The sequence below is a fragment of the Dunckerocampus dactyliophorus genome, chromosome 2 (assembly GCF_027744805.1).
Source record: "Dunckerocampus dactyliophorus isolate RoL2022-P2 chromosome 2, RoL_Ddac_1.1, whole genome shotgun sequence".
NCBI classification, from domain to species: Eukaryota; Metazoa; Chordata; class Actinopteri; order Syngnathiformes; family Syngnathidae; genus Dunckerocampus; species Dunckerocampus dactyliophorus.
In genome coordinates, this window is record NC_072820.1 from 10061225 (window position 1) to 10088897 (window position 27673).

Consider the following 27673-nt stretch of genomic DNA (forward strand, 5'->3'; position numbering starts at 1 on the left):
ACGTTTTTCTTTGTACGTCTTCGTGTGTCGTCTGTATGGTCAACTTGTGTCTTTTGTACGTTTTGCTGGTGCCATGTTTGAGCAAAAAAATGTTTCCATACGTTGCACTTGGGTTCTTGCAACCTTCATGCAAAGTCTGCATTGAACGCAAGGTCGGTGCTTATATTGCAAGCTTGACGTTGGTCTTACAACTTACGTGTATTGGCCGTACGAATGAAGCGACAGCCGTACAGCTGAGCAGCCTCAGATTTCGTGTGTGGTATTCACGTTCGATTTACGGGTTGTACGTTGGGTGCGTGGTGATCTTACTCCTTCATGGCCACCACAAAAAAAAAACACTCGATCTGGGGAATGCCACAAATCACACGGCCAAAAAAATCGTACACCCGCTTGTGGCCGAGGCTTAACAGCAACTACAGCGCAAAATCCACTTCTACAGGCGGGACACTTATGTCACATCATGTACTCACTGGTGCAGGGTTCGTCCGGCTGATCCGCATCGCCGCGATAGTATCCATTGCGACAGACACAGACGGTGGCAGCCTCAGCAGTTGAGCGGCTGTTCGGAGGACACTGAAGACAAAGACCAGGACCCTGAGTCGACTTGAAGGTACCAGGCGGGCATGCTGGGTGGGAAAACACAAACAACATGTCAAAAAATAACTGTAAATCCACAAGGATGATGTAGGCAGGCATCAAAGTAGATGAAAACAGACTGAGACAGACAGGAGATCATATTGAGACTGACTCAATTGTGTGTGTATCTGATTGTGTTATGTATCAGTCTCCAGTGGCCACGTTGCTCTGAACACATCATGCTTTTAGGTCCAGCACTGTACAGTTTGTGCAAAATAGAGAATTTGTTCTCACCCCAAATGTGAGAAACCCTGTCGTTTAAAAAAAAAAAAAAAAAAATCTCCTGGGAAAAAATACCACCTCATATTCGGTTCGATACGTTAATCAGATTTGCATTGGCATGCGGCAGTGGCACTGCTTTGTTTGCCCAATAACTATTAGATTACCAGTGACCTCCCTCAGGATGGCTGTACCTTGCGGTGGTGGTCCACTGTCAGTCAGCCACTGTTCCACGCTACTTTGCAGAGCTTGACGTAAGCCCTCAATTTGACTGAGATTTTGGATGATATCACCACGTTGAAATCCAGGCAATAACTCAGTTTGTGTACCCAAAAGAATACAAAGCCGAAAGGGGCTTGTGTACCGTGCGGGAGGATTTGCTGACTGTAATAACCGTGATAAATGTTTAATATTTCAGTCGGCTTACCTATGTTGGAGGTGTTGCTCCTATTTCATGTACTTGTAGGGTAAAATACTATTTGTTATTTCTTCACCACGGAGGGGTATGCTGTGAAGTTTAAACCTACGGACGTGCAAGATCTGCACACAAAGTTGAATGTGTTGAAGATAAAATGATTACGCAGCAATTATAACCAAGGGTTTCCCCTCGGTGGGGAGCGTAGTAAATGAAATCTTGATATCAAATATATCATAAAAAAATATATTGAAAAATGCTGATTTACTACTACAAGTATGCTGTTAAAAATGGCCGAACAGGACAGCTCTATTTATTCTCCGATGAGTTGCTGGCTAAACGTATGGAGTGTGAAACTGGGTGAAGGATTAAAAGGAGGCCTATATACACTCACACAAACACACACAGGAGCCATTGCACCCAACAGTGCCTGTTCTCCCTCCTTTGGTGCTGCTGCCAGACACAGCGGCGTGTAACTGACTGTCTTGATGTCTCGTCACAGACACAGCCACCACATACAAACACACGTACACACAGGGCTAGACCCCAGCAACCACAAACAGCTTATAAAACAACCCCAGGAGCTTCAAGGCAGATTAAAGCCACGTTTCACAAGGAGCAAAACAAACTGCAATGCCGCGATTGCACCCGAGCTATCTTAGGACCATGAATAAGTGTGTTTGTGTGTACGTATGCACATTCTAGCGGGGTTTTCAGAAACAGCAACATAAACAGTTTCTGTGTGTGCGCATTGCGAAGTTCTATCTCGTATGCCAGTTTAAGTTTGTGGCCTCTGTTGAGTTGTAATATGCATAAATTACATCATATTTGAGGCGACACACCTCCTAATTGAAGAATATTGAGACTCTTAAACACTGTCAACAAGGGGCAAGAAACGGCTGCAAAAGCAATAACTTTGGGATATGAGAGATTACACACTGATAAAATGCAGATCAAGGAATTTTGTGACTGGGAAAAACAACAACAAAAATCCAATACCTTGTTGTGTTTGTTCAATGGGACGTAACTGAAACAAATTATGTTGGCCAGGCAGACACTACCGTGTATGGACAAACTGTTCAATCAATTAAAATGATACGTTTAGTGTTTTGCTAGACTCCTGAATTTCAATTATGCATCTTATTAAGACATTTTGGGCACACTGTACTCAAATATAAGACATACGGTGCAACCTTGGTTGGCGTATATGCCGGTTTGCAATGTTTTTCAGTTAACGTTGAAAATTTACGGCAAAATTTTGCCTTCGTTTATGTACATTTTCCGGTTAGCGTACAATATGGCGCGCATCGTGTCGTGTTATTAATACACTTGCGTGAGTCCAACTGTGTTGGCAATGTATTTTTAGCACAAAATGTTAGCATCTCAGCACCCTCTCACAGCTCCAGCTCCATCGTCAGAGTGTGACTCCATCGGTGGGTGACTACAGTTCTTTGCTAACTAACACAATTACACCACAAGTCTCTGCTGGTCTGCAAAATAACCCACAATGGAGCCAAAGAAAGTTGCATGCGCCAGCATTTTGATAAAGAAGGTGAGAAACACTGTTGAATAAATAAAATAATAACTCATAGCAAAACATGTGGATCTCTCTGGCCTCATAGCCCTCTTTGTCAACAATCAAGTCTTCAATGAAGGTAAAATCATCAATTCATCCCTTTAATTCATCATTTATATACATTTCGAATTGTTTTCTGTGAAAGTATAATTGTAAATGTATGAAAATGTGTTTTGTGTTAACATTTTTGGGTGTCCGGAACTGATAAATTGGAGTTGCATTATTTCTTATGGGAAAAATTCAGGCCTTCTGGAACATTAACAACGGTAGCCGAAGTTCCACTGTATACTAAGGGTGTCGCGAGAACTCGCAAGATTAAAACATGACACGATTTCTCATTTGGAGAAAAGCTGTCTCACGAGAACAGGGCAGCCAGAAGCCAAAAAGACTGTGAACTATGTCATCGCTACTATGAATGATAATACAGTAATATGGAAGTGGCAGTGTGCAACGCAATATTGTAAGCGCACATGAAGTGCTTCAGGCACACCCTTGCAACCCAACCCACCTCTGTGTTCCCAGCGTCATCGTCAGTGAGTGACAAGTGGCTGTTTTTCCCATCCAAGTTGAACAGCTGTCTCCATGTTTATTGTCCAAGCAGAAGTTGTAATAATTTTACATTTGATCAGAGTTACTTAAGATTAGTCAGATCAATCTACGTACATGTTCAGACTTGACTGCATCCCTAATCACAGAGCGGTTCTATTTACACCTGTTATATTTGGCTGGGCGTTCACTGGTTTCGCTTCATAACACGCCTCATACATAGAATAGATCCGTGTTGACAATATAGCGACATGGTAACTTTACAGAGTGAACGATGACGTACAGTATTAAAGGAAATATTGCATTACAGTATTTTTTCATTATTATATATGTAATAATAATGATAATATATCATAACAGAGGTTAAAAAATGTAGACAATAACATTGCTTAGCATCAATTTGGTGGACAATAATAATTTCAAAACGCACCTGCATTGTTTTGTGAATCAGTTAAATACAAACGTTTGTTTGTCCAACCATAGGTTTTTATTGTACTTTTCTTAAAATTATGTAATGTTAAAACGTCATCTCGTCTTGTTCTTGCGGACCTAATCTTGTGTATCGTCTTGTCTTGTGAGTTGGGTGTCTCATGACATCCCTACTGTATACTGTATTGACTCTAATATAAGACGACCCTAAATACAAGACAACCTCTCGGAAAATCCATTTTTGGGTAATAATTTTTTAAAAAACAAAACACAAAAACAATCGCAAAAAAAAAAACAATAAATACTCTTTCTTCATAAAAATCATGTTTTCAATGTCAGTGAAATAGCTAGTAGACTACTTTAAATCTTATTTCTTGGTTGTTCATACGTTGATTCATGGCTGCTGTATTGATCACCACTTCTTTTGTTAGCTAATTGTCCAACCATTGAGACCATTTTTTTCCTTGACATCTTCTCTCAAGGTCACTGTGTGTGTGTGCGCGTGTGTATGTGAGAGAGAGAGAGAGAGAGAGAGAGAGAGAGAGAGATTGGAGCCACTTCCTGTTTTGCATGTATTACTCTCTGGACCCCAAATATATAAGACGACCCATCTTTTTGAGACTTTTTTCGGTACAGGAAAAATACAGTTGTATATTATAAGCATAATAACTTACCAAACGGAACAAGAACATTTCACTGGCCAAACGTCATTGCACTTGGTTCTACTATTTGGGCAACTTTTCTTTTGCCCTTTTGTTTTTCACCATGACCTCCAGTGGCCAAAGGAAAGTCCATAAACGCATGGCTGGATAAACAAATGCAAATCCCCACAGACACTCCAAGAAGAGTGTTCCCAGAAGAGTGGAAATGGTTGTAGCTACAAAGAGAGGGAGACCAACTCCATATTTTCTCCTGGTGTCCGAATAGTTTTTCCATATATTGAACATTGACACTCTCAAGGGACATTGTGGTGAAAGTACCTAGAGGCCATATCGCAAACAATCGAATAAATACTGTAGAGAAATTCCTTCTTTTTTTGCAGTTAATTGGTTCCAGACCCGACCGTGATAAGTGAATTCCCCCGGAGTAGGATTCCTTATTTATAAATAACATATATTAATAGTCTGCAATTGGCTGGCGACCAGTCCAGGGTGTACCCCTCCTCTTGCCCGAAGTCAGCTAGGATAGGCTCCAGCATACCCCCGCGAGCCTAATGAGGATAAGCGGCATAGAAAATAGATTGGATGGATGGATGGATGGGTATTTTCATATTTAGAGCATAGAAAGCCTGTTTACAACCTTCTGAATATGGATTTTAACATTGTTAAAGACCACAAGACGTGAACTAACACCCCTATAGTCACCTTTACTTTTATTAAAAGTAAACAAGCCATCTAAGACATAAATAAGACTTGTGCTCGTGTGTGTTGATATCAATGTGTTCTCTAGGGACTTGAGTTGCGGGCGGACAGGAAGTGACGTCGGAAATTCAAAGTTGGGTTTTAGCTTGGCATGGGTTATGGCCACAACCATATCTATCTTTTTATTGGGTATATTTGTGCCTGTTGTAAGATAATTCAAAAGCCTGTTGTTCCAGCGATCAGATGTGGTTTTGGTGTGTGTCACTAACATTATTCACACTTGGTGACTAGTGTAGAATACTATTAATAATAGGCCGTATTCAAGAATGAAACAGCATTATTTATTCATTCATATATTTTTGAAAAAACATGATAGAGTAAAACTGCAAAATTCAAACCACAAAGTGGTGTGGGACGACTATACTGTAGAACTCCTTGCAGATGGTGCTTCGAAGTTTCACCTTTGAAGTTTTTTTTCTGTCTCTAAGGTATTTTACAAACAATTATGAACAAATGGCCAAATTGCTAGTGAAGACTTTGGAACACGCCTGATCCCGGCTTTAGAAAAACCTGTGTAAGATAGTCATTATTTGGAGTATTATTGTCAAATTCTAAAGGGGACTATGTAAGGCTTCAAGCAATGGTTCTATTGTGTTTTCCAGTCCTGTTTTTTAAAAAAAGAGGGCAAAAAAAGGCAAAAAAAAAAAAAAAACAACATTATTTTTCAGTGTATCCAAACTCCTATTCCTCAGTGTCAGTCGTAGTTGTTTGCTTTTCAAAACACCCCAAAGTCATGCCTCTATTCCAAATAGTTCAAGAACAGCTTTACATTTATTTTGGGTATGATTTCTTTTTTGGCGTTTTAGACAAAAAAAACCCAACAGAATTTAAAGGGATAACCTCGAGAACCCCGTCTGTTACTGACACCACCCACTACACAGCACCTGTAGAGTAAATGGACTGATCTGATTTACCCAGCACTCCCGTTGACCCCATTACATCGGCTTGACTTTTCAGACAGAACTTGAGATGATTCAATGTGCATGCTTGAACAAAGTCGACTTGTGCAGAAACAAGCTTGGAGCGCAGGAGGAGAATTCCAACATGTGTCAAAGTAGCTTACCGATACATAATATGTGCATGAATCCCACCGTTAACTTCATTACATTAGTGACCTGCTTCATGGAGCGAGAGAGATGGGAGAGACTGAGAAAGCGATACGTTAGCAAACCCACAGTGGATTCAAAAAAAGAGGCAGCGGTGGGTTGAGGCATGCTTCATTTAATTTGGAAGAGGGCCAAATTTAGTATTTTATCTCATTTGTGAATATTTGGAGTGGAAGAGGTGGAGAGTTCCTGTCCTGCATGGAGCCATCATTCATCGGTTGTGTTGGTTTTCAGACGCAGGAGGAGGATGGAACACGAGATCAACAAGCAATTAGTCTCCCCTGTGGGAAAATAACCCACAACTGAACTGGCTGCATCCAGAAACAAAACATTCCTCTCCTTTCAAGTGGTCTCCACAGAGATCTTCCAGCATTGTTCTCTCCTCCGTTCTTTCTCATTTCACCACTGCCGCCATCACATTGTCTCTCCCACCGGTGAGGAATTGTTTGCTCTTCTCTTCCATCTCCTCAGTGATTGACAGCTTTGCATCCCTGCTACCTTGATAGATATAACAGTCACTCTGCGGTGAACTGACAGGGGTATGTCAGCTGAGGAAGGGCGCTCACTAGTCATCACAACCTAACTGTGATGACCTTGTGTTGCTTCCTGCCACCAGCCCCATCGGGTGAGATGTGTCAGTGATATCTGAAGTGTCAGTCCTTGCCTGAGCAGGTACTTTTCCTTGACGTTGGATGCTAAAATCAGGTTGTTTGTCTTTTCCACAACAGCATAATGCATTCATTCAGAATGTGTTCTACATAAGGACCTCTAACAGCAGGCTTCAATAACAGCCGGGAGCTGGAGTTAGGTTTCAGAGGTTAGACTGGACCATATGACTGGACCACATTCTTGCCGAGCATATAATGAAGTGTACGCTGCAGGCTATGCATCATACACGGAGGCAGGCAGGCACCGTGTCACGTGTCGCAAACGTGCCGTTGCAAAATGCGTCCAGCGGTAAGAATAAGAATTAATTGGAGACGTGGGATTTATAGGTCGAGCAGAATAAGAATTATATTAAGGCTGACATGGAAGAATAAACTGGCGCATGCAGGATCACATGAAAAATTGCAGTGGGGAGTTGGGGGCAGCCATTGAAAAGGATTATGAACAAGACAAGTTTGGAAATGGCTTTTCGACCAATCAAGGTTACAGTACACGGACTTCACCCACCCCCACCCCTCCGCCCAGCTTGTTCCTTTGGCACAGCTTTAAAGTAAAAGCATGAAGGTTACTTTTGCAGCTCTACTCACAGTTGGACAATGTCTTGACAGACAGGAAGGGAATGATAAGCTACAGAGAGAGTCCAGGGAGAAAATGACATGTTCAAGCTGACGTCATTACCACTGATCATTGGCTTTTATACGTGTATCTATCCCTAGCGAGATATTTTAAACAGGATTCAAACTTCCATTTGATTGTGGTTTTGTCGTTGCAGATTTGGTGTTTTTCACAATACCTTACTTGATATTTTTATAAATACACAACATTAATATATTATTTGGATTTAGTTGAATATAGCACATACGTAAATAACGGGTCAATGAATGCTTTAGTCTTCAGATTTCCAGGTTGTGTCACATCGTCCCACCCTTACTCATTTCTGATGTAACACATTTTAACACTTTTAACGGTTTTGCGCCCCTGGGAAGATGAAGATATCTGGCATTGAGTAAAGAGTAACGTTTAGTGATGTGTGATACCACTGATTTCCTTTCCAATCTGATACTGAGTAAAATTCAGGCTGGTATCGGTGCTTTGTGCATATCCACCTAATGTGTCTAGTAAATTTGAAAAAGTAGCATATTTAAAATCATCAGACATCAGAGCAATAAACTTACTTATTTTAACTCGAAAGTATGCTGCGGTATAGCAGAGTTATTTGCAATATAGCCAAGCTAATATACAACCACAGAAAAAAAAACAGGAACATATGTGAAAACTGTGTTTTAAACAATAAAAAAAGAAAATAAGGAAAATAGTAAAACAATTTAAAGACATTATTAATTATTAAAAATTACAATAAGCATGGAAACTAATTCACAATTCACACATGGCTCCCTTTACGATCGGCCATCGTTTCAACAGACTGAGGCTGATTGAGCAGTGTGCCGTGCGCTTACGCATTGCGTACCAGGCGTAAGAAAAAGTAGTTCCCACAAACCGCGTATCATTTAGCCAAGATCTCAGTCATTTAGTTGCTTTCCACCATGTCCCTGTTAATGATATGCATGACCTCAAATGACAGAGATATCCAAATGATCAATATTTTGATTTTAGAGCATAAATATATGGTATCGGTGGTATCATTATTCCAGTGTCCAACCGCACGTCACTAGTAACGAAAATGGCATGATTGCCCTTTTGCGTCATTTTGTGGAGCCTAATGGAAATACTTGTTCCAGGATTAGTCACAAAAGACGGTAATGCGTCCTCCAAAAAATGTGAAAAGAAATCACATTTAAGAGCAGAAGCCCTTCACACTGAATTATTTTTGATTCCACACTCACCCTGTCCATTTTTTCCCTTCTGACTAGTTTTGTTAATACACTTATTTTTGTAATTGTCTCAGCTTTGAAACCACCACCTTGGCGTGTCTGAAGGCTTAAAAAATTGTGTCTGACCCACAAATGGGGTAAGAGCTTTGAGTACATCCTTAACCCCGGCCCTCATTTATCACATGGGATGGATCATAGTCTTTGCAGAGGCTTTGCAGTCACACATAGACCCCCTTATTCGCAAAACACTCATTCTGACATGCTTATGATTAGGTTAAGACCCCGGATGACCCCCATTTCAGTATTTTGTTCATCAGTCACTCTAAGAGACAGATCCCCTGTTCAAGCCACAGGAGGGTGCTTGTGCTGTGTAGATTTGTCTATCATTATTTGACGTTTTGTTTGTCAAGAAGGTTTGGGGGGGTTGGCAGACAATGTGACAACAAAAACAAAAGTTCAAACGCCGGTAGAGCCCATTGGTATTCAGCCTTCCTCTTCATCTGTCACTGCTCATTTTCCTGCCACCATCCACGTAATGAGATGCTTCTCCAGCCCAGGTGTTCATTTTCTCTTCAAGGTCATTGAACAGCACAATACAATTATTTGAGACAAAGGCCGGGCTTGAAACAAAGGCTTTTCAGAAGCATCACAGAATGCCCACAGGCCTTTATAAGATGGGGACAAACTGCCTTTTTAAGGGCATGGCTCCAAAACATCTTCAATAAATTGCTTATATGGGTCAAGAGGGAGTCATTCAGCTTAAATGTATGTAACTTCTTACACAAGCTTTCTTATTTAAAAGGCATTCAGGGTTCAACGCGGTGACGTGATGTGGCAAGTCTGGTCAGTGTCAGTCTCCTCTGCCTTCACATCGTCACCTTCTAATCTCGTACACACAGAGAATGCAAGCAGGAAGGAAAGCAGGCCTGTGAGATTTTATCAGGAATAAAGGGATGATTGAAAGAGCACACAACCAAGTTCCATCTGCTTTTCAATGCTGCTCAACGGTTCCCTCCCACTAATCATTAATCATGCATCCATTCTGGCTGTGTCATGACCCCACTTCCACGCCCAGACATGTAACCACAACAAATTCACACAAAAAATGCTGCCTTAGTGCTTCTCCTCAATCTAACATAGTTGTGGTCCGAAGTTTCCATACACTCACTATATTTTTTTTTTTTTTTTTTTTTTTTTTTTTTTTTTCCCCTGTCCTGTCCAGCCTTTAAAGCAGATAGAATTGTATACCTAAATGCCGTCAAGTGCTCAACAGATTTACTCTGCCAGAGAGAAGTGTGATATACACTTCCCCTGTCATACAAAATTTATTCGACCTTGATGCTTGTTATAAAGCAAATTTGGAGCGCCCGGACCGGAGCAGGAGGGGACAGAGAAGAAGAGAAAAGGAAACGGGGGGGGGACAAAAACAAAAAAAAGAGAGACAAGAGACAAGGACAACAGCAGCAACAACAACAATTGTGACAGAACAACAGAAACATACAGAACGACATCAGCAAATAAATGTCCGTGACAACTATAAAGACGAACAAGGATAAAGGACAAATCAATATCAACAACCGCAATGACAAAGCTGTCAATGACAATCAGACATAATAGCAGTCATGAAATGATGAACTATGACAGTGATCACAATGACAATACTGCATTGAAACAGTCGCACACAATAGCAGTCATGAAATGATGAATTATGATAGTGATCACCATGATAATACCGCATTGAAACAGTCACACATAACTGTAGTAATGAAATGATTATCCATGATAGTGAATAGAATTAAAGTTACTGTAATGCACATCATTGTAAAAAAAAAATATACATATACACACATACATACATACATACACATACATACATATATATATACATACATATATATATATATATATATATATATACATATATATACACATATATACCGCACATACACACATATATATATATATATAGTCATACTGCTGAAATCACCGTCGCTGTAATAAAACCAACAACATAATAACACCCTGGATAACTCAGTGAGTAATGTGGGGAAGTACGTATGTACTGTGAGTGTGCACATGTACAGGTATCTCTGTATGTAAGGAAGACTTCATATATATATATAAAGGTGCAGGAATGTGTGGGCGTGTGATTGTCACTGAGAGTGCATGAAAGGAAAGGGGCCGCCTTCCACCTCCCAGAGAGCCCCGCCCCAAATAGCAAGGCCGGGCCCCGGCCGCCAGAAGGCCACCAGGCCCATAGGGGCAGGCAGCACAAAGATCAGTGCCCCAAGAGCCAGCCCAGAGAGCCCCCCCCCCCCGGGAAGACCAGTAAGGGGCCGAAGAGAGGCAATCCCAGCCAAGGACAGGGCGCCAGCGGGCCGGAGGACTGCCAACCCCTGAGACCAGCGAGAGATCACACCCCACAAAGGCAGACGGGTACCGGGGGCCACAAACCGGCAGGCCCAGAGACGCCTCCACAGCCGGAAAGAAGCCCGCCCGCGCCGGAAGCGCCAACTCCCCCCCACCGCCACCCCCACCCCCAGGGAGCGGAGCCCGCCCCGGGCCAACCCCCGCCCGACCCCCGACACAGGGCCGCCCCGCCAAGGGATGCAGGAGGCACACCCTCCACCCACCCGGCGGAGGCACGGGCGGCAGAGATGTATCGCCCAGCACCTGACCCCACGGAGCAAACCCCTGTATGCCCCCCCCCCCCCCCCCCCCCCAAATAAATAACTAAAATAAATAAATAAATAAAAATACACACACGCACGCACATACACACTCCTACGCACCCACACACACGCACATAAACACTCCTACGCACAAACACACCCCTATGCGCACGCTCATACACACTCTTACTTACTCAAGCGCGCACACACACACACACACACACACACACACACACACACACACACACACAGTGGTCGACTGCCCGACACCCGGAAGCCCCACCCTATCCCCCGTTGGTAACCCAAGGAGCAGCGGAGCCGGGGACCCCGGGGTCCCAGACATACGATTCAGAACCCAGGGGCGGAGAGCGCAGACCGCCGGGGAGCAGGAAGACACCCGGCCACACCCCCCCAGCGGTAGGACGCCGCCAGCGAGGCAGACAAGGGAGTCAGCGAGGAGGAGAGCGGGAAACCGAGCAGGCAGGCGGGAAAACGGGCGAGCAGCCAGGCGAACCACCACACAGCGCCAACCGAGACCCGCGGGCCAGCAAACCCCGAAGAGAGAGCGGGAGCACCACACCCCAAGCCGCAGGGAGGCCAAGCACCAGAGCCGAGAAGGCGAGACCAGCAGCCGACCAGCCGACGGCCCCCACAAACCACCAGAAGCCAGACCAGCCACATGCCACCAGAGCCGACAGCGCACCACCCGCGCACCGGAGCCCCACCCCCGACAAGCCCACAGACAGACCGGGGGAGGCGAGGACACAGACAGCGGCCCGGCAGCGCACAAAGCGCAACGGCGACAGACGCCCAAGCGCCCGGCAGAGCACGACCCCCCCCAGCGAGCCCGGCCCCAGGGCACCCGCCCCCCCACCCCCACCCCGCCACCCAGGCCCACAGTACCCGCAAGCATGACCAAGCCCCAACCCACCAGCTGGCCCGGCGCCCCAGCAGCCGCCACAGCGCAGCAACCACCGGCCGCCGCGACAGCACACGGGCCACCCGAAGCACCAGCACCGCCCCCCGGAGACCGCCGAACCCGCCCCAAGAGCGCAGAGGCGCCCGCGGCACGTGTCAGTCCACCGCAAGCCGCCCCCCCCGGCGCAAGCCCCGGCATCAACAGGCCCCAGAGGGCCACCCCAGGGAAGGGCAGGCGAACCAGACAAGGGCACCCCACAGGCCAGGCCGCCCCGGGCGAGCCACCGCGACGGCCAGGCCCCCGGCCACACCGCGACCCTGGCGGGCAGACGCCGAGGTGCACGAGGCACCCCAATCCAGCCCGCCCCACCCGTGTATGTGATAAGGTGTGATAGTGTCTATGATGCAATTAAAAAAAATAAATAAATAAATAAAATAAAATAAAAGAGGATGGTGTATCTGTGTGCATGTATATGGAGTGTATGTGGATGATAGCTAGCTAGCCATACACTCACTATAGACTCCGATCTCATATTAATTTGTGGGTTTTAATTATGTATTTCAACCACTTTTTAGGGTGGAATGATTATACCACATACATCTTGAATTTTATAAAGAAAGAATTGCATGCACAATATTTATTTGGAATTTTCTGTAACAAATCATGCTAGTATCAAATACATTTTGTACAATATTCAAATTAATTGAAATGCACTAGGTATGTATAATTTGGATGAAATTTTTGCATCCAATTCTTGTTTTTAAAAATCTTTAAAAAGATGTGCGTCCCTCGTTTATCACTGTTGATTGGTGCCAAAACCATAAACGAATTTCCACAAAGTAGGACTCCCTTTTATAAATCTAAATTTATATAGTTAGAAAACCTGTCTTATGACCTTCTAAATACGGTTTTAAACATTATTTGAGCCCTCTAGACAAAAAAAAAACACTATAGTCACCTTTACACTCGTATTGCCAAATATAGTAGACATAATAAGAGTAAATAAGCCTTTTTGTTGTCGTTTTTTTACTTTGTGTTCTGTACTGTACTTCCTGCGGTGCTTATTGTCTCATCAATTTAACTTTATTGACATCTAGTGACCAGTGGAGAATATTAAATATCATCTCAACGTCTTTGAATGCGTCTTTTGAATGCCTAATATTCATATTTTGCTTCATTTAGCAATGAAACAGCAATGAAATTCGAAGATTGAAGTGGCGAGGGATTACTGTATATATTCCACCCTGGAAAAAGAACAAATAAATCATCTAGAGTCCAAAATGAAGACACAGGAAGACATTCATAAGGCATGAATGTCCATGATGCGTGTATTCAGACTACTGACCACAACTCTTTCCTCCCAAATTATGAATGCGGCAATATCTGAAACTGCAGAAATGGTAGCGAACAATGGCTGAACCTCCTGAGAACGGTGATGTATTGTCCAATTAGGCTTCAGACTGTGCTGCGGTGTAATCCTGCTTTGACTTGATCACAAGGGAAGCAAGATATGTTATGTATAAGGAGGTAAATGAGATGAAACAGACAGATTAAAGGGAATCCTTTACAATAGACAGCATATCTTATATGTTTACATATATTGCCCGCCCTTAAAAGAGAGAGCAACAATAATAATAGGGTTGTTGAATGGGTTGTTCAAAGTTGGAAGTGAAATCAATCTGCTAATTAATGCACAAAGCAGGTGTCTGCTGGACAGCAGAAATTGCAATAAATTAAGATCTGAATGTGCGTGCGTGTGCCTTCACCAAATGAGGACACAATTTAGCAGACAGCCTACGCCCCTTGGGCAGACTGTTACCATGGTAACCTCACAGCCAGTCTTCATTTTTGGCCCACATGTTCGCTTTTGAAAAGGCAGGAGCCAATGACGGGACCAGTCGACTTGGAAGCTGAGTGGTGTCATTTGTGTCTATAGCATAAACTTGATAACAATCAAGGGCGCTAAATAATCTCTCAGCTGCACACAGACTCATGATGACCCACAGTGTTGTGCTGGTACTATCTCTGCCTGGCACACTGGCTTCAGTCAAGGTCAATTTTATTTGCAGGCAGGGGAGATCCCGCTCTGCAAGGTATAGAGCATATTTGTCCGATAGGAGGCTGGTCAGAGAGCAGCAGGGGGGAAAGAAATGAAGAAGGTGTCATTGGTATTCAGAGAAACAACACAGTGCCAAACCTTCCCTGGCTGGCAAGGCAACAGACACAACCGCACACAACAGGTGGTAACATGTGCCTGCACTTCAGTCTGACTGCAATTAGAACTTAACAGGGTAATGAACATGCCCATTGCCCATTGCCCACTGCCAACCAGGGAAGAATGAGTACTTGATGATGGACAAAAACTAAATAAAAAGAACACTTTACTTCAGCTGGTAAAATGTGTGTCTAAAACTGTATTGGAGACCTCCCAATATCACCCCAAAGATGTTTGAGGGTGTTTAGGTCAACACCAATGGGGAAGACACACAAACACACACACACGCACACACACAGGTCTGTCACGTTCACAGACAATAGGAAATCCCAAAAGTCTTTCAAATGACAAATAACTGCCAGGTCGCTACAGTTTCCTTAGGCATGTTAAAGGATCTGCTCTTATGAAAGTGTAATAACTATACAGTGTAGTGTATTTTGTTGTCTTTTTTTACTGTTTCATTTTTGTACTGTTTTCATTTTTGTATTTTTTTCATTATTGTATTTAGTATTTTTACTACTGTATTTTGCCCTTCATGTGTTTTGTGTCCAGCAAGCTTTATAAAGCTCGGAAGCTAGGGAAAGTATGTATAATCTGCCGAATATGTTCATATTTTAGCAGTAGCACCACCTGGAGAGTTGCGAAACATAAATACCCACCACCAGCGTGTCCAATTGATCCAAAGGCGGGTACATATGGACACAGAAAATTAACCTAGAACAAGGGTGGGCAAACTACAGCTCGCGGGCCACATCCAGCCCGCCAAACGTTTGAATCCGGCCCGCCAGTTGCTTCCAAAGTATTTAATTTAAACTTTTAACACACAAACTGGCAACATGACTTGCAAGGAGTCAACAAGTTTGCCAACCCCTGACCTAGAATCTACAGGGTGTTGTAAGAAGTACGCGGAGTCTGACATTTTCAGGCACTAAGGCCATTTCCAGGGGTTGGACTTGAACAAAAGTCCTCCTCAGTAATTTATACGATCCTCACCAAGCAAGGAGTCCTAGGCCCATGACGCACTGCTTCTTAGCCCCTGAAACATTAGGAGAGGGTGTGCCTTAACCCAGTTGTGTAAACTTTTTGAAACACATCAGACACCTGTATTTATGCCTCGCTTTGACATGTGGGCGTAAGCAGGACCTGGAATGTGCCTTTGAGAACTACTAAAATATTATTTGGCTTCACAGATCTCGTTTATCACGTTTAATTAGTTCCAGAACTGACCATGACAAGTGAATTTCCGTGAAGTAGGATTCCTTATTTATAAATGGAGTATTTTCCAAATATTTCCTAAAACCTGTTTACAACCTTGTAAATATGTTTTTTAACATTATTAGAGCCCCCGGGCATGAACTAACACCCCTACAGTCACCTTCATACTCGTATTACCCAATATAGTAGACATAATAAGAGTAAATAAGGAATTTGAGACATAAATAAGACTCATGAGTGTGTTGCTATAAATGTGTTCCCTGAGGGAGCTGAGTGGCAGGCGGGCAGGAAGTGACATCAGGGTTCAGAGAAGAGAATTAGCTTGGCCTGAGTTACATTCACAACAGTAGCCCAAATTTTTATTTAGGGATATTTATTAGAGATTATTATACCTTTTCAATTCAAACCTGCAATAAAAGCCTGTTGTTCCGGCAATCAAGTTCAGTGTGTCTCGCCAAACATTAGAGTAGTATTACTGACACCTAGTGACAAGTGTAGGATATTACATGTCATTCACAGCTTCATTGAATGTGTCTTCTGAATGCCTTATAATATATTGTATTTTAGTTTATTTAGCCATTTTTATGCTTGAAATTGTTAAATTTAGGCAAACAATATGTAAAATTTGCTTCAACATGCATATGCATAATAGGCTGTATTCAACCACACAGCATGATATATTAATTAATGTTTTTGAAAAACCGTGATAGAGGGAAGCCGCAAAATTCGAACAATGAAGTGGCAAGGGACGACTGTACTGATATTGATATTTGGATTTTAATCAAAATGGAAGTCTCCCAATGTTTTTGTATCCTTAGTTCTGCTAATGTTAACAAACCAGTAGTGCTCATTAAACCGCTTTGGGAATTGCTAAAGTAAGGCTTAAAAACAGCTTAAACTACTCGTGTATCCTAAAATTCCAGGGCCCCTTGGCTCAGGGTTGAACACCTGCTAATGAGGCCTGTGAAGGAGAACGGGCAATTAAGCACAACAGAACATAAGCTGAGAACAATGACACACACCGGGAAACAAAAGTCCCTTCACTGTTTACCAGCCATAATTTGATTCTTAATTGAGCGTATGTAATTCGATGTTTACACGGAAATATTCTGGCAAACACAAGCATCCATGGCGGGATTGCACAGCTGAGCACGGCTTACTTTTCGCCTCCAGTCATCCCAGCGAGTGTTACCAAGGGAGACCTTTTCCAGCAGCCCACACGACCCCAGTGACACGTCTACAACCGATAATCCACTTGTTCGCTTCAGTGGGCCGTCATGCTGATGCTGACATTTCACACATGTGGCAAAGATGCTGTCAAACAAAACGGGAGGTGGGGGACGCAGGTTGGCGGTAGTGGATTTGCAGGTGTATGACAAAAAAAAAGGATGAAAAAAAATAATAGCGCCTACATCTGGCTTTTTGAAATCCAATAAGACCGAGAGAGGACAGCACACCAAAGTGATGGTGAGGTCAGTCAGCTGTCAATAAAACCAGTAGTACAAACACACCACTGCTTTGACAGCAGATGCTGTACTCCACTGCTTGTTGCACTGCACCGGCTGCTGCTTTGCTTGATGGGATGTAAGGATGCACTGTCTTAAAAGAAAGAGCAGCGATTAAACGTTCAAGTGTGAGGAAGAAAGAGCAGACACTGTTTCACTCTAGAACGTTTCAAACTTGTAACAGTGTTTACTGCATACTTTATCAAAGTTCTGTTACTGGCAACTTTTTTACAGCCTTACTCAATTAAAAAAAAAAAAAGCACAGACTGTCTGAAAGCCTATTTGTCTAACACTCAGAAACACTCAGTGTGCTTTAACGCCTTGTCAGCGCAGGTTGCACAGTGCTTTATAAGAGGAACAAATGAGCCAGATACGGAGTTGTTCATCGCACTGTGTGTGTTGTATGAACAACCGACCATCCACACACACATAATAAAGATAATTAAAGGCTTCCCTGGACGGAATCTGTCTATAGTGTCCAAATTCTAGGAGAACCACTGTCCATTCTTCACAGCGTCACCAACTTTGTTTGGGATTCCGCGCAATGATACGCGAGCACACTAGTATGTTAGGTGCACTGGTTGGTTATACGATCACAGAAATCGTGTACGGAAACTCAGACATACACTATTCTTGGCATAATTTTTGTCGAAAACCAAATCCTACAAAAAACGGGGCATCCAAATATATAATATAATCGAAGGTGCCAGGTGCTGGATAGAGAGAAACACTTCCTGACTTTCACTTTAATGCGCATCCCTTCTCGGTACATATAGCAACCATGTTGCTAAATTGTCAACACAGATCTTTTCAATGTATGAGGTATGTTATGAAGCAAAACCAGTGATCGCTGGAGCTTTTAAAGTTATTGGCGTTGTACAAGTCCAAACATCTACGTGGGTTGATCTGACAAATCTTAAGTAACTCAGACCAAATGTAGAATTACTACAGTTTCTGCTTGGACAATAAACACGACCACAGCTGTTCAACTTTGATGGAAAAAACAGCCACATGTCACTCACTATTGCTGACACTGTGAACACCCAGGTAGGTTGGATTGCAAGGTGTGACTAAAGCACTTAATGTGTGCTTCCAATAATGCCTTGTACACTGTCACTTCCATATTACTGTATTGTCATTCATAGTAGCAATGCCATAGTTCAGAGTCTGATTGGCCTCTGGGCGCACTGTTCTCATGATACAGCTTTTCTCCAAACGAGAAATCTCGTTTTCTTTTAACCTCTAGTAGATTGCAAAAAAAATATATATATAAATCTCTATGCCCCAAATATCGGACGAGCTGTCTTATTATGTAATATTCGGGTCAATATGATAGTTCTCATTTGTTTCATTTCATTTCATTTATCAGATTCATGTAAAATATGCTTTGTTTGTCCACCAATCTCTCTGTCTCTTGGATTTTTACAGTCCTAGTTCACAAGTGCTTTTAGAGTTTGTAATAAATGTTTTCCTGTTTTTTTGGCCACCTGCCTCTACCTCCACAACAAGATCTTGACAATTCCAACTTGGGTTCACTCAATCACCAATGAATGGCTACAGTGCATATAAAAGTGCATATAAATACATTGGGATAAGCACTGCACGACAAACAGATGTGTTCATCAAAAATTCTGTTCTATCTCATGACTGAGCAGAGGTTGATGTCTCTGGTTGGCATTCAACGCACCTGCAACACAGAGCCATCCAAAGGTTAGCGGAAGCACTGCTTATCTATATTCATGTCATATGTTGCATCAGAACAACCTCTTCATAACCTTATCAGAAAGCTCCAGAAAAACAGACACACTTTAACATTTAGATGTTTTTTTGTTTCGCGTGTGTGTGATAGGGAAAGGCAGCCCCCACCACCACCCAACCTGTCCAAACGTGAATGCCACTGACCTTATCTGGCAGCTTCTGTCAATATGCCTGGAGCTATGACATTGGCAAACATACATTTGTTCTGTGTGATTGCATGTGTGTTTGTGTGTGTCTAAAAGGACCAATGGGACACCTTCGTACTACATCTTCATGTTCCCTCTTCGGACTGATGAAATTCAGGTTATCAATATTGATAGAGGATGAAAAGCATCTCTCTGTTCCAAGTCAATGTTCTGACATGATATTCAACCGCGTAATAGATTTAATGCCATTATTTTTCTGGGCATTAATACACAAAAGAAGAAATGGGAGTGAGACAAAAAAATGTTTGCATAGGCAATTTCCTGCAAACAAGCATTAGGTGAAATAGGCTGTTTATCAGCTGATCAAAAGTTTAAAGCCACAGCCTTTAAAAGCCAAATTGTTAGCAAAAATATGAATTCAATGTCATTTTCTGTCAGGTATTCACACTGTCCTGATCTCTTGATGGCAAAGGCAAAAAAGGTTTCTCTCTCTTTGAACGTGGTCGGACTGTTGAACTACATAAGCAAGGCCTCGCGCAGCGCACCACAGCTGCTAAGATTGGACACAGTAAGGCATTTTAAACATCGTAAAAGATCCTTAGGGTTATGGAACAAAAAAGTCAAGTGGTAGACCCAACAAAAATTTCACCAGCCCTGAGCAAGAGGATCCGATTGGCTTTCCGTCAGGACACGGGACAATCCTTGGCCCAAATGAAGGCTGTCACTGGTGCCGAGTGTGGTCCAATAACCATCTGACATCTTCAAAGACCTCGTCTCCTTCAATGTCACAAAACTGCCCATTTGGAAATTGCATGAGAGCACCAAACATGGGACAATGAAAGGTGGAAGCAAGTTTCATTGTCTGATGAGAAAAAATTTAAACTTGATGGTCCTGATGGCTTCCAGCATTACTGCCATGACAAGGAGATCCCACCTGAGATTTTTGGAGGAGGCGCCATCATGATCTGGGGTGCTTTTTCTTTCAGTGGAATAATAGAGCTTCGGTTTGTGCAGGGACGTCAAACGGCACCTGGCTATGTGGAGATGTTGTGGGGGCATTCCTCATGACTGAAGGCCTTCATCTGTGTAGTAATGACTGGGTTTTTCAACAGCTGCATTTCACAATGTCTGCCTGACAAAGGAATAACGTCACTTATTTGCGCCCTCCTCTCTGTTCCCCTGATCTAAATCCAATTGAGAATATTTGGGGATGGATGAAAAGGGAAGTTTACAAAAATGGACATAAGTTCCAGACAGTGGATACCCTCTGTGAAGCCATCTTCACTCCCTGGAGTAACATTCCCACGACTCTCTTGGAAACACTGGCATCAAGCATACCCAAACCAATTTTTGAGGTGATTAACAACAATGGTGCAAATACTCACTACTGAGACCTTTTTTTGACTATTTTATTTATATTTTAGTTTTAAACTTTTGCCCTGCTGATAAACAGCATATGTCAGTTTAATAATAATTAAAAAAAAGTCTCACTCCCATTTTTTCTTCTTAGAAAAAGAAAAAGTTCTACTTAGAGCTTCCTTAAGATCCAACAGTGTAAAATGTAAATTCTAGCAATTTTTCAACTGGTCTTAACATTTTCAGGACTGTACTTCATAAAAAAAAAACATGTGCACCTTGTCCAGCTGACAACTGAGCCGAAAAACTTAATACGGCCTCGACTGGGAGCCCGGATTAACTGTATAAATGTCAGAGACCCACTTAAGTAAGATGTCTAACAAGATAGCAATGCATATACTGTATGTGTGTGGTGGGAATGTTCAGAGAGAGATGAAAGACAGACATTTTATTTCTTCATTATCACTCATGAAATCCAGCCCTGAAGCAGTTATACTGAACAAATGACTTTTACAAAGTAAAAGAGAAGTGTGAAACTGTCAGACGATTAACACAAATTGGAATTTGACATGAAGTGAGGTGCGTTGCTACATAACTACATCCAATGGCAGGATAAATGAATGCATCGAAATTATGCTGAAATTACCATACTGACCTGGATTTTTTTTGTGCCTTGCATAAAAAGAAGTTGTATTTGATTTGTGGTCTCAGGATTTATACATGTAAATCAACAGGGGATATCGAACAAATTCTGCCCAAGCGCGTCAGCGCTTTTCTTCTCATCATTCACACACCAATGACACTGAGCGATGCAGCCATGACACAGACACCAATGATGATGTCATCTTTTGCGTACCTTAAATACGTGAGCCCATAGGCCATTTACATTTTATGTTTATTATCGGCTTTCACTATAGGGAAAAATATTACATTTTTATTACAAAATCGGGCCGATGATATCGATGGGCCAATATTATCGGACATCCCTACTTTTTAATACTATTAGTTTCTAAATTTAGATTTAACTGTAGTTTGTGCTTACCTGGAGCTAAGTACGATGCAAACAAAGCTGGATTTGACAACTGTAGCTGTGGATGTGTCCTTAACCAAATATCATGACATCACTACAATTAACAAAACATAAACAAAATAGCGGCGACTCAGAATTAGAAACTGTGGCTTTTCGTGGTTTGCTGGCCGATGGGGGCTGGGGTCTTCAGCAATGGTGGAGGGCGCCTCGGTGATGGGTGCGAGCTCCTGGTCTTTCTTTGTGACAAGCTTCAGGGTTGCTTCTTTGGCGACACTGTTGTCTTCATGGGCTTTCGTGGCGTCGTCGTGGTCATGCTGGAGTTTCGAGTGGCTGGTGGGGTTTAGTGTGTTGCGGGTTGATGTTTTTGTCTCTTGACGGAAGTGTTTGCGGAGCGGTTTGTGCAGCTAGTGCACGAGGTGCCTGAGGTAGTGGGGAGGTCCTACACGATTGACACCACGCTTGTTTACAACCCGTGTTTACAGCACATCACACGTAGGAGAAAAGGAGCATTTGATTTACTCATGCTAACCCACCTACAGTACAGCACGGGTAATCTCGCCTCATTGGAGCATTTTTTTTTTTAAATGATCGGTTGCCTGAGCTATCTTTTAATGTTACCAGATTTATTGCTACATGATACAGCTAAAGGCGGTCCAACAAAATATTAGTGTGTGTCTTTTTTTGGTTGGCCAGGCAGTGTATTTGAATACATCATATGCAAATTTCATCCTATTATGTGCATACTGTTGTTTGCTACAACCACAATAATAAACATAATGTTAAATTGATACCTCTCTGTCAGTGTCAATCAAACCGCTGGCGACAAATGAGAGTGCACACTAATTCTGGCAATCCTTTCATTGCACAGACATGCAAATTGTAATTTTGAATATAGACAATCACATACAGGCTGGCACACACACTCTCTGGATAGGAGATATTGGATTAGGAGTGATTTCCCCCCTGCACTTGGCACCGTCACAGAGGTCCCAGATTAAATGCCATACTCGCTTTACTACAGATGGCCTGGAAATAAATCATACAATCTATACACACACAAAACACACACGCACAAAACACACACCGGGTGATATATAACACGTTAGCACACCCCAACACTAAACCACCTGTCCCGGTCCAGTGCGTCTCTTCTTTGTATTTCAATCACTGAATCAATGGTTCTAAATTGATTGTAGCTGGGCATGGGCCAGAGATGTTCCCCCTGGCTTGCTGCCCTGGCCCGTTATTGATTAGATCTGAGAGCCAATTGCTTTCACACTGGATTTAGGTGTTCTGGGACAGTGAGCAAGGAGAGTGAACAAGAAAGTGGGTGGAGGGGAAGAGAAACAGTGTCACAAAGAAATAAATGCAGAAAGTGTTACAGAATTGGTGTTTCTGGCACGTTATTGACTTTGGGAGGACTTTGGGAGATTTTTGCATGGTGATATAAAGATGGTTGACAACCACGGGACACAAACCGATTTTAACAAAGCAATTCTTGGCCAGAAGATAAGTAGTTATGGGCTGTGAAAGTCTGTGCGCCACTCCAATTTATGCAACAATTTAACTCCAAAAGGTAGCACACTATAACTGAGTTAAAACCCACACTGAACAAGTGAGGGTGTTTTCATACCAGTAGACTTTAGCTCTTTTGTTTTCTGCCTTCGTGACAGGTGTACACACAATAATCAAATTGGGGTGGGGATGAAATCAATCGTTCTGAGTCATTGGGTACACTAATGCTTAACCGTACTTGGGAAAGCTTTACACCTATTTGCACAACACGTATGTGTTGTTGAATTAATCTGATCCAGTTATGAATCAATAGAAACACCTTAAAATAATCCTCAAATTCAGGAAAGGTGCAATCACTCATGCGATGGCACATGCAACTCATTGTGAGTGCGGGGCTTTCAATGGTGCGATTGCGGTGTGAAAATCATCAGACTTCGATCCGATCCAAGTGGAAAATGAAGACATCAGGTTTGACCCTAAACAGCACAATGATTACATAATGACAAAAACGATACCAATCATGCCATAGCATGTTGTTTTTTTTTTTTGCTTCAGTCTCTTAATTAACAATTAACTAACAACAAGCACTCTTCCTCGTTTACATTCGTGCATCCAATAAGAGAACAGCGCAATCTCACATGGTTTGGTTTACCTGGACTTTTCTACCGCGTGAAAAAAACAAAACAAATCAAAGATTACAAACAAACAGCTTCTGATGGGGGTAAGCAAAATGATGGTGTGAAATCTTAACCAGACAACTCAGTTCCTCTCCTTTATGTGCGTCTTTGTCACACGTGTACGCTACCACTGCGTGCTGTGTTAAGCATGACACAGGATCACTGCCCAATCGCATTCCCTCTCCACACAACAACAGACCTCTATGGAATAAGAAGGAAGCAGTGGGGCTTTGAGGCCCAAGTCTCCACTAAAGATGTGCCCTTTTGTCCAGACGAGGCCCCTCACTCAAATAATTTCCACAATGGGGGGGGCAATCCAATTCAGATTAAGACTTTGTAAAGATGAGGAGCCATGTGGGCTGGAATTGGGGGCCAGTAAAGGGGCCCCTCGCTCAAAATGCTCACAGAGGCATTTCTCCGGCGCTATTCCAATAGTATTAGCAGGGTAAAAGTCCCATTGACTGCACAGGCTCAATGTACATTTGGTTAATACTTCTATTGTGCCACTCCTTCTATGACTGCTCTCCTCGCTGCACTCAAGGAAAAAACATGGATAAAATCTGCATGGGAGGGCATCTGCAGCATGGTCACTGCAGGTTGTTGGCGTCAGATATAACAGTCGAGGGAGGAATGTAAAGGTCACTTTATGAAGAAGATATGAAGGTTAAAAAAGAGACAGGCGCAGAGATTGCGAAATTGAGTGTATGAGCATGTGTGCTTTTGTGTCCCTATCGCTCTGCGTTGGCTTCATTCCCCAAAGGGTCTTATTATGCTTCAAGTTGGCTCTGACACAAAGGCAGCGTCTCTGTATCGCCGCACATCCAGCTTCCCCCAGAGAACATTCTAGACGCAGCAAATCCATTTGTTTGTCAGCTTTTGCCTCTATTCAAACTCTGTGCATAATCAGATATGATTCTCTCTGGAAAGGATGCCATTGTGCAGCGTGGCTGAAAGTCCTAGAGTCACACTTGCCCAGCATGAAGATGCCATCTCTGCTCGTTTCGGAATGGTTTTTGGGTATCAGCACAGATAAAAGTAACATTTGCTTAACGTCGAGAAAACAAAAATGCATGATTGCATTGTATCCAAATAGACTACCTCCAATTGTTTCAGGCAGGGCGTACTGAAAAAGGATGCGGGGGCCACTTTTACATTTTCTAAACCAACCCATGTAGCAGGGCTGGGCAATATAGACCAAAACTCATATCCCGATTTATGTTGAATATCGATAAACGATATATATCCTGTTTTTTTCTACAAAGCGAGTTTAGGCAAAGTTAAAGTCTGACGTTTTGTGACGTTGTTTCATTAAAATAAAAAAAAAAAAACAATAGCCGCTGAAATAAAATAGTCCATTCTCTTTGTGAAGTAAATATAGAAAAACTCAAATATAATCATCAATCTTCTTTATAACAAACCTTTCGCGATGCTCAAATCCTCAGCTAATACCAATAGCACAAAAGACCAACATATGAAATAAAGTGCCCCGTGTAAGAGGACATTCTTTGAAAAATACTTTACATTGAACAGCATTATTTTTTAGAAAGCAGAACCTCGTAAGACAGACAAAAACGTGAACAAAAACACCTTAATTACGCTTCGGCAGAGCTAGCACAGAGCACGGAGGGGGGCGGCAGCAGCCTCGCTAAGGAGCGCTGACACACAGCAGTGATGAGTGAGACGGACCTCTGTGTCAAGATACCAGAGAACGGCGCAAATGCAGTTTATACCGATATGAGCGATATGTTTGTTTTTGATATTGTGCTTCAAAGAAATAGCGATATTTGAAAAATAGCGATATATCGCCCAGCCCTACCATGTAGATATGCTGAGACATTTTTCATATTTCAAGAAAATAACAGCCTGCATCTCAGATTTGTTTTATCTGTGACAAAACGTATTAGTATGAAGTTTTTCTCCTTATGTTACACTTTTTTTTTTTTTTGCTGTTTTTTATTTATTTTTACAAATAAGCCTATTTCACCTTTCTTCTTGCACTTTTTGCCTTCATAATGTTATGACTTCATTCTCATATTTTGACTTCATTATCGTAATATCATTTTTTTTCCCAATTTATTTTCCAAAAATTGCAACTTTATTATTTGTTTTGTTTCTCATATTACTTGTTCCGACATTTTTTTTAAACTTTATGCTATTTTTCCCTTAATATGACTTTACTCTCTTAATATTTCATCTTTAATCTTGTACAATTTCATCTGTTTATTTTTTTTTTGCATTTTTACAGTTTTCTTGTTTAATCACATTTTTAGAATGCGTAGAGAGCCCATAAAAAAACATCTGCGAGCCGTATATGGCCCCCGTGCCGCACTTTGGGCACCCCTGGTTTAAAACATTCAACGTAAACAAAATGCATTTAAACAAATGCGCTAGATCAATGCTAATTTATATTGAAAATCCCATACGCTGGTTAGTGATTTACATTAGCGAGAATACATGACGAATTTGAACACCTCCAAATATGACGATTAAATAGCCGACTAAGATGTACACATAAACATCTAGTATATAACAAGCATAAAATGCTTCCAGGCAAACACTTTCCAAGACTCAACAAGACCCAGGACAGGCACATCCACCATTTTAATGCCATTAACTACGAGCAAACTGTCCTCTATGACAGCGAATTTCGAATATCACAACAGACCGTTGTCGCCACCTATAGGAGTATTAATAGACGACACCAGGCTGTATAAAAATCCCTCTACAAAATAAAAGCACAAGCTTATTTTCACTTTTTTTTTTTTAGCACAGCAGAGACGCGCAACCCACTAAAAACGGGCCCTGGGTCGCGACCCACCAGTTGAGAATCACTGGTTTAAAGTATATTGCATACAAATACCTGAAGAGTAAGTAATTAAGGTGAATAATATATATACTGTATGCTTTTATACATTTCCATTAATGATTTAAAAAAACAAACTAGTATCATTGCTACTATATACAAAATTAATATTACCTGACATGGACCAAGGAAGAAACCATGACATGTGTTGTGCATATTTGTCTATAAATGTGGAAACTGTGGGCTGTAAATGAGAAGGAACTTCCAAATGGGAAAAAAGGGACTGTGCACATAAATAATGTACCAATGTACCATTTAATGTACCATTATATTAACAAAAAATTGTCTTCGATTTGGGTTAAATTGTACTATTAATTCATTTATCTCCCTTCCACTGTCAAACCGAATAACATCAACCAATGATTTAAACTAGGCCCGATATTGGACTGCTATTGTAAATTAAAAATGTGCTTTGGGGATGACTAATATAATAAGCAACACAAGATTCCATAGTTATCTGATACCAAACACAGAATTAAATGACGCTGAAGTTCAAAAAGGAAATTGCACCAGCGATGACAAATCTGTACATATGAATTAACTGCATGGTCTGACGCACAGTGGTTGTCATGTTAATGAATGAAGCCTGAGCCTGTAAAATAACCAAAGATTGGTTAGTTAGGGTATGTTTCATGATCATTGGATCAACTGATTCTGTTTAAAATCTTCATACAGGCTACTAAATTGCAATGCAAAGCCTGTTTGGTGTCAAATTTAATTAGTGGGCAGAGCAAGGAGGGCTCAGATCACAGTTTGATTAGATGTCAGTATCGTATTTGGACGTTGAATTCATTAAGCTTGCTCTCATGCTTCTTTCCTAGTTTTAGCACTACCGGCTAAAAAGATGTCATGTTGGAAAATGAGAAACTGAGCTAGAAGTCATAATCAGATTCTAATTTAAGTTTGGTCACCACAGCCAATTAGGACTCACTTCTTTATAACTGCACGTCAACACA

At 42.0% G+C, this 27673-nt stretch overlaps 1 protein-coding gene across 3 annotated transcripts in view; it reads right to left on the reverse strand.

Moving 5' to 3' along the window:
• LOC129176555 (ephrin type-B receptor 1-B) overlaps window positions 1-27673 on the reverse strand; it is a 210154-nt gene that overhangs the window by 77147 nt on the left and 105334 nt on the right. For all 3 annotated transcript variants that reach the window (XM_054766697.1, XM_054766696.1, XM_054766698.1), the window contains exon 4: window positions 471-626. In XM_054766697.1, coding sequence (XP_054622672.1) covers window positions 471-626 — 156 coding nt within the window. The remainder of the gene's footprint in view (window positions 1-470; window positions 627-27673) is intronic.